The 12,306-nt window shown below is 29.8% G+C and overlaps 1 protein-coding gene across 4 annotated transcripts in view; it reads right to left on the bottom strand.

Annotated features, from left to right (window-relative positions):
* LOC111628425 (mushroom body large-type Kenyon cell-specific protein 1-like) overlaps positions 1-12,306 on the bottom strand; it is a 165,178-nt gene that overhangs the window by 110,557 nt on the left and 42,315 nt on the right. For all 4 annotated transcript variants that reach the window (XM_023372202.1, XM_023372201.1, XM_023372203.1 and 1 more), the window contains exon 2: positions 6,642-6,710. In XM_023372202.1, coding sequence (XP_023227970.1) covers positions 6,642-6,710 — 69 coding nt within the window. The remainder of the gene's footprint in view (positions 1-6,641; positions 6,711-12,306) is intronic.

Genomic DNA, 12,306 nt, shown 5'->3' with positions numbered 1-12,306 from the left:
CGTGTGCTGATCTTTGTAATTATAAATTGTGAATACATGTGACTAATATTATTTTCTTTTTTATTTTGTGCGTGTTACAAGTTATAAATAAATATAAACAAACAACACTAACTCGATAACATTAAATCTAAATACCAAAATGATTACTGTAATTTACTGTGTTTTTGTTATTTATTACTCCCGTTTTAAGGTATTCGGTATTCGGCCGAATAGTGATTAAATATTCGGTATCCGGCCGAATAGTGAAAAATAGGCCGAATATGCCGAATAGTAACCGAATATTCGTTACATCACTAATAAGAATATTTCTAATATATTAATGATATATGTATCATTAATATACTATAACATAAAATGAAATTAAAATATAATTATAAATATTTATTATATTTTAAATAATATAGTGGAATCTGGTTAATTTGAAGTTATTTTCTTTCTCCAATCATCTAGCAAAGGTTAAATCAAACTGGTTAACTCAAAATTCATTCAAGTTAAACATTCAAGTTGAACAGTTTGATAAACTGTTTAACTTGAATGGGATTTTGACAAAGTATTTGACAAAGTATCTTCAAAATTTTAATTTTGTTAAGTAAAATTATTAATGTTCATCTATTGAATAAACTAATCAGAAACTTTCTATAAAATGAGAAAACCACATATGACTAAAAATAAACATTGTACACCATGTAGTATCTACAGTATTACAGTATCTAATCTAGGTCATTCTTGCTGCCTGGAAGCCAGAATGACCTGGATACTGTATCCACCATATTTTTGCAGAATGACCAGCATATTGGGGAGACCATGAAATCAGATATTTCAGTATGGTAAAAACCAGCATGTCGGTTTATCCCGAAGAATGCCAGAATGATAATTTAAGTCAGATTACACATTCCTCTCCAGCCAGCACATTAAAAAAAAAAAAAAAAAAAACAAGAAGAACATTCGAAATACATATTAAATGCAATGGAAATAATTTAAATTAAAAACAATGGGAAGAACGTTTTAAATCAGTAAAACATTTGTATTATGGCACAGTAAACCAGATCTCAGTTTCCATGTAAACTCAACAATAATTCTTATAGTTTCCTGGCAAGAGATGCCTCGGTCCATTTTTTGGCCATATTCAAAACTTGCAACAATGGTGAAATTTACATTGGCATTTACCATAAGCCTACTTATCAACTTGCTTTCATTCCATACAATTTATTCAATCCATTCTCCACGAAACTGTCGGCATTCAGGTCATACCCAGCTTACACCTTTGGAGTTCAATCCCCTATGCTAATCGCTCGGTGCTGCTCAGGATACATCCAGTTGAAATTTTATATCTCTTTCTTTATTTACCAATATATACACACACCCACACATATATATATATATACAGTAATGCACAATATTACAGCCCGACATCGGTCGAAGGTTTTAAGTTGTTTGTGCTGCGTCCATTTCCCGTAGCTGTTCCTCGAAAAGTGGGTGACCAGTCAAAGTTCGCTTTTTTCTTTCCTTGCACCCTCTATCGTCAGAATCGGCCTGTAGCCAATGGGCGCCATACACCCATTGCAATAATATTATGATACTTACATCAAGTCGAATTATATTGAGAAGGTTGCCAAACAATATGGGTTTACTGCTTATTTGATACAAAGCTTAATTAATTCTTTTGAAATACCAAGAAATATGTTTTCATAACTAATCTCTGAGAAGAGGGTTTGGTTTACTGCAATGTTTTGAGAAAATGTAAGATAAAAAATACTGAAACTGTGGTGCAACCACAATTGGCTGTTGCATCACAACAATGCATCCTCTCACACATTGTTTTCAGAGAGGTGTGAGAGAGCACATTGTGCCAGAATGGTGGTTATTCCAAACTCTACTTACCTGACAGTCCCCGTGACTTTGCCTTGTTCCTGAAAATGAAATTGAAAGGACATTGCTTCAAAACCATTGATGAAATCGAAATGGAATTGCAGGCAGTATTGGATAGCTTGTGGGAAGTAATTTCCACAGTGCTTTGAGTCATTGAAGAAGTTCTGGAATCACTGTATTTACTCTCAAATGGACTATTTTGAAGGGGATGGTCAATAAATTCTAACAACATTATCCTGTAAATTCTTATAGGTCTAGTCCAGAAACTTTCTGATACCACCTTATATATTAAGGCACATACACAAGGAACTGACTAAAATGAACAACATAAACCTTGTCTATAAGCATAATCCAACAGTTTTTAGAATTTTATGCACTAATAAGGATCCACTTAGTAAAAGTCAAAAGATCACTGTAATGAAATGGGATATTTTTCCACTATTATTAATATTTAAATTGTAAGTAATTTGATACTAAAGATAGGTGTTAGGCAATTCACTTAGCTACACCAACTCCTCAAATGTTTATGCCGTTCCAAATGAGTATCAGTACTTCAACATGCAATTAACATATGTGAGAACTACCAGATGCACACTACTACAAAGAATTAAGAAATATAAATATGTTGTTGAAAAAATTTCAACACCATGGTTTTAGCAGCTGATGCCTCTAAGCAGGATGTAAATTCAATGTAAAGGCTAAGATCATTAGACCTGCCAGGAGCCCTAAATCTATCAAGTTCTTGGAGTTACTAAAAATTTTTAAAGCAAATAGAAAACACCTTTGTATCAATCATAGGGATGCTTATACATTATCAACGACATGAAAATCTACATATGAACTTAGGCTTGATCTCCCAATAATTGTTTATTTTTATTACTATTTTTATTTTATTTTTGTACCATTTACATTTGCTTGTAGTTAAATTTTTAAGTTTTGATTACACTATGTATTTATTTATTTATTTCTTATATCCCTCGTTGATGAGACTATGTCTTGTCTATAAAATAGGCTGCTGTCAATGGCTAGACACCTTAGAGGTATGAAGGAGTACATGTCAGGAGTTGCAATTTGGCACAGTGTATTTGGTGCACATAAAAAAACCAGACTTGTAGATAGTCAGGGGACCGAAAACTGAGTCAAAATAAAATACAAAATGGCAATACCATTTCTACAAAAAGGCACTAGTGTGAGATTTGTGCATGGGTTGATTGTTGGGAAGTTTGAAATGCAGACGCTGTGAAATCAAATTTTGACAAACATGTGACACACATTATGTGTGTATTCTCTTTCTCTTGTCATTTTGCAGAATGACAAAACGACGAGAGCAAGAGAGTAACATTGGGACAATTTGGGTACAAATATCTTCCCACTTACCATAGCCAAGAACAGGCCCATGACAACACAACCCATCATAACCACGGTGGCAATGAAGCCCACCGTAATCTATGCCAGGACCCCAAGTACCAGTGTCAGCTTTTTCTCATCGGTTAGTGCTCATTTTTCTCTTTTCCTTAGAAAACAGTGTGCAGTTGAGTCCTGAGTTTCCGAGACATAGTGTCTTCCCAAAAATGGCCTTGCCATTTTACTTGTATTTGAAATGTACAAATGTTCTATTGATTTAAAACATTCTTCCCATTCTTTTTAATTATAATTATTTCTATTGCATTTAAATTAATATGTATTTTGAATGTTCTTCTTGTTATTTTTTTCATTTAAGTTTGATGTTCCACTAAAGAAGGCCTGTGGAAGTAGATCAAAAAATGTTTTTGTTTTTGGTTAATTAAATATATTGCTGGAGTTATACATGGTGTACTATTTCTTTCATTTGGTTACTTCTCCAGTGTTGTCAAATTATTTTGCTCTTTGTTCACAGAAAACTGCAGGTGAACATAGATGAAATTATAAATGACTTAGGAATGAAACCTAGAGAACTTGAATCCTACTATAAGCTGTATTTAAATTGTAATGACTTTGTTGTTTATAAATAAATGGTGCTTTATGGTATGCTTAATTTTTGTTTATTCTGACTGTACTTTTTAGATCTTCCTTCCAGATCACCCCTGAGCAAAATCATAGTTATGCCATTTTTTTTAATTGATTAAAATATTTTTTTGCAGTTCAAACTGTTAAATAAATCTTTTAATATTTTATATATAAAATTAAAAGAAAGTAAATTTTTGCAAAAATTCACTTTCTTTTAATTATGATTAACAATGACTAACAATAAAAATAAAATAATTCATAAAATATGATAATATTTAAGCTTACTGATCTTGAACATCATTTCATGCATAGTTGACTTAATGAGTATATAAAAGATAACTTCAACTACTTGAAGGTATAAAGATACTAGAATATCTTAGACAAATAAAGTATATTCTGACTTTTACAAGATAATAGTTAACCAGAACCAATAAATCAGGCTAAATTACCCTCTCAACAAATTTAATTAACCCTTTTATTTTTCCAATATGCATTTTAGCCTGTCTAGCCCTTTTCAATTGGATCTTACAAACGATAATAGCAATCTCAAAAAACAGAGTCTCTGATAACAATCATTAACACTATAATTAAACCTTAGATGTACAACTTAGTTTAAATTATTAGGTAACCAAAAAAGTTCTGTCGTTTTTTGTGAAACTACAAAGTTTAAAGAATGTTTTATGATACTTACATCAAGTCGAATTATATTGAGAAGGTTGCCAAACAATATGGGTTTACTGCTTATTTGATACAAAGCTTAATTAATTCTTTTGAAATACCAAGAAATATGTTTTCATAACTAATCTCTGAGAAGAGGGTTTGGTTTACTGCAATGTTTTGAGAAAATGTAAGATAAAAAATACTGAAACTGTGGTGCAACCACAATTGGCTGTTGCATCACAACAATGCATCCTCTCACACATTGTTTTCAGAGAGGTGTGAGAGAGCACATTGTGCCAGAATGGTGGTTATTCCAAACTCTACTTACCTGACAGTCCCCGTGACTTTGCCTTGTTCCTGAAAATGAAATTGAAAGGACATTGCTTCAAAACCATTGATGAAATCGAAATGGAATTGCAGGCAGTATTGGATAGCTTGTGGGAAGTAATTTCCACAGTGCTTTGAGTCATTGAAGAAGTTCTGGAATCACTGTATTTACTCTCAAATGGACTATTTTGAAGGGGATGGTCAATAAATTCTAACAACATTATCCTGTAAATTCTTATAGGTCTAGTCCAGAAACTTTCTGATACCACCTTATATATTAAGGCACATACACAAGGAACTGACTAAAATGAACAACATAAACCTTGTCTATAAGCATAATCCAACAGTTTTTAGAATTTTATGCACTAATAAGGATCCACTTNTTTGCACCCTCCTTATTTCCCTGACATTAGCCCTTCTGACTATCACCTATTTTTAAGCCTAGATAATCATCTGCGAAATTGACAGTTTAGAAATAGAGAGGTTATAGAAACGGAATTAGGGAAGTTTTTCAACTCTAAAAATTGTGACTTTTATAAAAATGGAATTTATAAGCTTGTTTCCCGTTGGGAACAGGTTATTGAATGTGAGGGTGGTTATTTTGATGAATAAATTGTTATTTCCTATACATTTTTATGTTTGTTTTCTTTCAACAAAAAACGACAGAACTTTTTTGGTTACCTGATACATAATATAACATATAGATAAGTTATTCAAATTACCTTGTTATGATTCACAAGGTTTAAAGAATAATTATAGCATATAGACAAACCACTCACATAACTGAATTACAATTCAAACAAGGGTGCAAAAACTTGTAATATAGATCTTGTGTCTTCTTTCTGGTTAAAACTGTACTCTTTTCATCCACATCCACCATATCTTTTTTATAGGCTATGTTAGCTGTCTTTGCATTTCCTATTTTTGGATTGTTTTTAATTTTTTCATTATATTATAGTTGTTATTCATATTTCATACAAATTTTTGTCATTATCATACTGTCATAATAGAGAGGTTGCGGCTGACATTTTCATCGCAAAAATGTGTATGTTGGATGTTCAATGCTGCTCTCCTGTGAGCCTAGAAGTTTGACAATGTCATTTGGAATGTCAGTGGAATCATGCTTGACATTCCAAATGCCATTGTCAAACTTCTAGGCTCACAGGAGGGCAGCATTGAATGTCCAACATACACGTTTTTGCGATGAAAACATCAGCCGCAATCTCTCTATTATCAAATTTATAACAGTGAGTTCATTTAGCAAATAAACAACAAGAATATGTCAACTTGTACTTACATTTAACACATTTTTGTTGCTACTCCTAGGGTTTTACTGCTTGTTTATTACTGCTTTTCTAACATCTGTTATTACCTAACAGATGTATTTCTGCTGACCACTGGATATTATGTGACTATGGAATTCTTAACAATTAAACTATAAATAACTTTTTATATTTAAAATCTTATCACATTTCATTTATTTCATGCCTGTTACTATCATTGATTCTGTTTTTATTTGTTTTTATTAATTCTATATGTTCATACAGTTGATGTTTAATTAAATTTGACATTTCATTAATTAAATTCACTGAGTGTGTAATAAACTTGATCCATTGGTTCTAGTTAACTATTATTTTATAAAAACAGTAATGCAGGCAAGAAGCTTTTAAATATATATTCAAACTTGTTTATACCCCTCAAGCAGTTATATGATGATTATAAAATAAATTTATTTACTTTATTTCCTTAATATTTTCTTTGTTTACAAGAATTATTATAACATTCATTAACATGATTACCTTTAAAAGGTTTTGTTAATCTTTTCCATTTCCCTGCCCCCATTAATTCTTCAGCAACACGTTCCAAACCTGAAAATAAATATCAAATGGTTAAACTACATTTTAAAATTTTTAAAAATTTCATATCAAACAAGAATAATTGAAAAGAACTATATAAATTATCAGTATTTAAATAAAACTTTTCTATTTAAAATAAAGATTAAGTATTAACAATACTGATTTTAATATCTATAAAAACCTGTTTTCCAGAAGATAATTAAGTAATCCAGTACTTTCCATCATGATGAATAATTGCACTTACAAAAACTTAAGCAGCATTTTAATGAAAAGTATCAAAGTTGTTTGAATCAAATCATAACATAATGAAACCTGAGCACATCATTTTATACTTAAATTACATGTAAGAAAGAGTGGAAATGAATTCAATTATCATATCAAAATCAAATTCTATCAACAGGTAAGTTCCAGGACATGAAAGGAATTGCTTATATGAACTTTTTCTTATCTCATTATTTAACAATCAACAGTAAATATTACTCAAAGTCCTTTAACATATTAATAATGCACTGAGAAAAAATATTTCAATACAATAAAACTATATGTTTATTCCAAGACAATGCAAATGCATATGTTATATATGTCATTAATAAAAATATATGGCTTAAAAATAAAAAGCTTCCATAATCTATAAAATAATTCAGACCTCATTTTTAATGATTTCTGAAGGTTGGCTCCCACCTTATATTGTGGAAAGAGAAAAGATTAAAATCCTTGTGGATAACTGCAGTGGAAAATCCATCCAGTGATTCTCACTGACAGTTTCAGTTTCAAACTTTTTCTCAAAAGACTTTTAGCATATCACCATGAAAAAAGTGTATTAAAAACGAATTCCAACATTTAAAAAGCACTTGCTGTTTATCAAGTTGTTAACAGTTGTACTAACATGAAATTTATTGACCAAAAGTGACATAATTGGTCAAATCTCACTTGCAGATTTTTAATGCAATGGAAAAGTTGAGATGAACTGACTTGAAATGGCAGCATTCTCTTCATCATTGGAAGAAACTACTGTATTCAAGTAATTGGAATATTTTCCAATGCAGTTCTATAAAAGTGGAAACCATCTGTAACTTTTTGGTCCATAACAAATTTTCTTGGCAATTGACGTTTGTAAAATAATAATATAAGAACATGTCTATAGGAGAATATTATATTAGAAATAGAGAGGTTATAGAAACGGAATTAGGGAAGTTTTTCAACTCTAAAAATTGTGACTTTTATAAAAATGGAATTTATAAGCTTGTTTCCNAAGTTAGGATATTCATTTATAGATAATAAAAATCACTGAATATAAACATTTCAAAATTATATTTATTAGCATCTGAAAATAAAAATTGAAAATTATTTTTATAGTTTGCTCAAAAATATGTTAAGAAATTTGATAATGCTATTAAATTTTCTTTAAAAAATCTGGAAATTTGCAAAATAAAAATTTTTAAAACATGGAAAAATAATGTTCTTAATTTTATATTTAGATCATTTCAAATAATAATTAGAAATGTATATTTTGAATTAAAATAGTTCAAAATATACATTACTTATAGACTGCATCCAAGAATGAAAGAAAAAAATCAAATGATTATGAAAGAAATTTTGAAAAAATACACTTCACAATATGAAAAAATATATACTAAATTAAAAGAAAATTCTTAAAATGTTTTATATAAAATGAATGTTAGCCAATATTTTTATATTGGCTATAATTTAAACATAACATATAAATAATTAAAATCATTAGACTGTCATAAGTGATTATTAAATGGCTAAGTTGTAGGTTGGGCCAGGTATTTGGGGATAAAAATCCAGGTCAAAATGAGTTCTTTGCAAAAAATACAGACTTTTTAATTCCAAGACATGCAATAAGTGTATTTTTACTCTGCCAGTGACAGAAATACATTTAACATGTGGAAAAAAGAAAAAGATGTTTCATTGTAAGAACAGTTTTGAGAATAAAGTCCTCTTGTTGCTAGGGTTGCCCCTAGCAACAAGAGGACTGCTGAATATCAATATCTTTACAATATCATATTGATACTTTTCTTTGATACTGAGTACTTTATATACTTGATACTTTTGGTCTAAAACTGATACCAGTATCAATTCTTTTCTTGAGGTATTGAATCTGGTATCATTACATTTTTCACAGACATGTAAGATCTGATCAAAATTGGATTTTGTAGCCAAATCCAAAACCAAATCTGAATTTGGATTTTAAAGTTCGTTTTGGTTTTTTACAGCCAAATCTTACACTATTTTTGGTTAAGTTAAACTGATATAAATATTAATGATCAAAAATCAATAAATTTATTGCATCAAATTTCATTTCAGATTACTATTTATAAATAACTTACCAATTATTTGAAAAACTTAAAAATATATTAATATCTCAATTGAACTGATATAGTACAGTAACATTGAAATCAGTTTTAATACTTTGTTAATAACAACCAACTAGAATGAAGCATGTTATTTATATTAAAATTAAAGGTTTCAATTACACAAAACATTTCAAAATCAGGCCACAAACTGAATAGCAACAGCCTGCAAGATTTCCAGTTTCGACATCCAATGCTGGTATCAATACCGATATCTGTATTGATACTTTAAAACTACTCATGATACTGGTATTGGGAATCCCTACCTGTTGCTAGATGTCAGTCAGAAAAAATCCAGGACAATCCCAGAAAACTGTGACACCTGACAACTCTACTAAGTTGCCACATTGTTCCAGCCAAATGATTCTTTTACTAAAATCTCTTAAAATCAAGATATTAAAAATTGCAATGGCGCACAAAAATTTTTCCAATAATTTTACTTTTGTTTTAATTAATTACAAATAATATTCACTATAAAATAGATTCCTCTGATTAAATCAAAATACTGCTAAATATTTTAGTGTGAGGACCCAAATGGGGTCCGAAGGGAGGCAATTAACAATTTTTTTTATGAGTCAAGTTTCGTAGCGCGAAAGATCGGATTTAAACAATGAACCTTTTGTCTTGTTAAAAGATTTTAAACAATAGATAGAGTAAAGTTGAGGAAAACAAGGTTGGAGAGGAGTCATGTTCCAATGCTACATTAACCTCTCCCTTGCCCTTCGTTGGGTTTCGAATTGTCACCATGTGACGAGGAGAGACCAATGGAGAGGCGACTGTGGTGGAAAAATCGATAAAACTGTGTTTTTGGGAACTTGACGAGGTCTTGGGTTTTGGTTCATAGTGTTCCCCTGCTGGTTTCGGGAAGCTGCCTCGTCCAGAATCGCCGAGGTCACATCCAGAATCTTCGAGGATTGACTCGTCCACTGAGGACATCTCTACAAGTGCTGGTGCATGCCCTGGGGCCATCATTCTCTGCGTCCAGCATACCGAAAATACCCAAGGACCGATTGAACAGTCAAACTTTTCCATTTTTTTTTTTTTTTTTTTGGAACTGTTATAGTAACCCATTGCTGGATAGGCTTTTGCCTGACTTATTGAATTATTGTAAGAACACAATTTATGTATTTTATTAAACGGTTTTATATGGTAAACCTGTCTCGGTGAGCCATTCTGCACCCACACGACAGAATTGACCACTCGGCTGTCGAAAACTCCTCACCCCAATCGGCTAACCTCTCATTAGCAGCATTTTGATTATGTTTCAGACCAATCTTTACCATCCAATTTTAATTTAGAATTAAATATCTTATTAAGAAAATTTTTAATCTAAGAATAAATTATTTTGTATCTTCAGAGGCTGAATTTGTTGATAAATGAGGAAATAATTTATTTGAGAGGAAGTGAAATATTAAGTAATGAATTCCAAAAGTTTAACTTATGCCTTGAAACATTTAGAAAATATAAACTTTTGGAATTTGTTACTCAATGCTTCAGTTTCTTTCATATAAATTAGTTCCTCATTCGTCATCACATTCAATTTTAAAAGATGTAAAATAGTTTAATTGAAATGTTTTTCAATTATAGTAAGATAAAATTTAGCTAGAAAGATATATCTTTCAGCTTTTTAGGGAACAAGAAATAGAAATATAGTTAACCACTGTTAGATAATTAACAACCTTTGTCTTTCTTATAAATGACAACGCATTTTTTTGAAATATTACTTTAATTTAAAATGCTTCTTTAAGAATTAGGAAGTACTTTTTTGTTAAGCATATATCCTATAAAACTATAAAGCTTTTTAGACTTTTCATTATCATTTACAAATTTAAGATTAGAAGCGTTTTAATCCAAAACAGAAAAACTATATAAATTATTTTAGTTCAAATTAACTATTGGTGATTTGTTTTTAGTCCTTACATTACAATTTTGGATATATGAGCACTAAGGTTTGAATCTAAGGACTTATAACACACTATATAACACACTATTGATATTTGCCAAAGTAATCAAACAGTAATAGGTGAACACAGTTTTATTACAAATAAGATATGCATTTCAAACAGTTTATTTGTCACTCATCAGCCATGCTTGTTGCAATTTAGTGGGTTTACAGGACTTTAAATGGTACATTCTATTTGTTGCCAAAACATGGATGTCTTCATTATTGGTTTTTACAGATGTTTTTATTTACAGAGATTATACATGTTGTTAATGAATTAATTGTGAAGTAAATAAAGTTTTTGCAGTCTGTCAGCTTGTTCCAATGTTTACTACTACTAATGCAATGTTACTATAGGATCCTACATAAGTCCTCCATAGAGTCAAACCATAGTGCCCATATATCCAAAATCAAATTAACTAGTTATAAAATTACATAAAACAATGATTTAAAAAATTCATGTTATTCTTACATTCTTAATCTATCATTATTTATTACAATACTTTTAAATAAATATTGTAACAAATAATGAACCAAAATGGTATTAAAAATCAAAAAGTAATATTTATTCATATTTTATGTTAAATAGGTCTTTTTTTTTTACTTCTTTCATAAACACTACGGAATGTATTCGGAAAACACTTTACTATACAACATCCTTAATTCAATATTCTCTTACATTTGCCAAAACACATTTTGGGTACATTTTGTCCCTAATCAGTTGACATCAAAAAATAAATTCATTAATGGCAATTATGTTTTCATTGCCAATTGGAGTCTGACAGTTTTTTTTTGTAGAGATTTTAAATAATATAAAGTTTTATAACAATACGAATATTCCTGGCCACTGTTTCCTATTATAATTATGTCATTATAGGTTTATATCTTAAGATCTTGTACATCACTTTACAGATTTGTTTGAAATGAATGAATTTAGTAAATATAAATACTGTGGTAAAATGATAAATTTATTTTTAGTGTCAAGGATGAAATAAAAAATGTACTTGAAACATATTTTGGCAAATGTAAGAGAATATAAAATAAAGGATATTGTTAAATCAAGTATTTGCTGAATACATTCTATAGTGTTTACAAAAGAAACAAAAGATATGAAACATAGTTCCAAATCAACCAACAGTCTATTTACAGAAATACATTATTATAAATTTTGAACAACAAAAATGTTTCCTTTATTATCCATTTTCAATTAATTACCTTATTAACTCGTAAACAATCATTTATAAAAAACTTAATTTATTAATCATCAAACTGGAATCAGTTATTCTTTAAA

The sequence above is a fragment of the Centruroides sculpturatus genome, unplaced genomic scaffold (assembly GCF_000671375.1).
Source record: "Centruroides sculpturatus isolate CEXI.00-Female unplaced genomic scaffold, Cexi_2.0 scaffold557, whole genome shotgun sequence".
Classification (NCBI taxonomy): Eukaryota; Metazoa; Arthropoda; class Arachnida; order Scorpiones; family Buthidae; genus Centruroides; species Centruroides sculpturatus.
The sequence above is the reverse complement of the archived record's forward strand: the minus strand, read 5'-3'. Positions and strand labels throughout refer to the sequence as shown.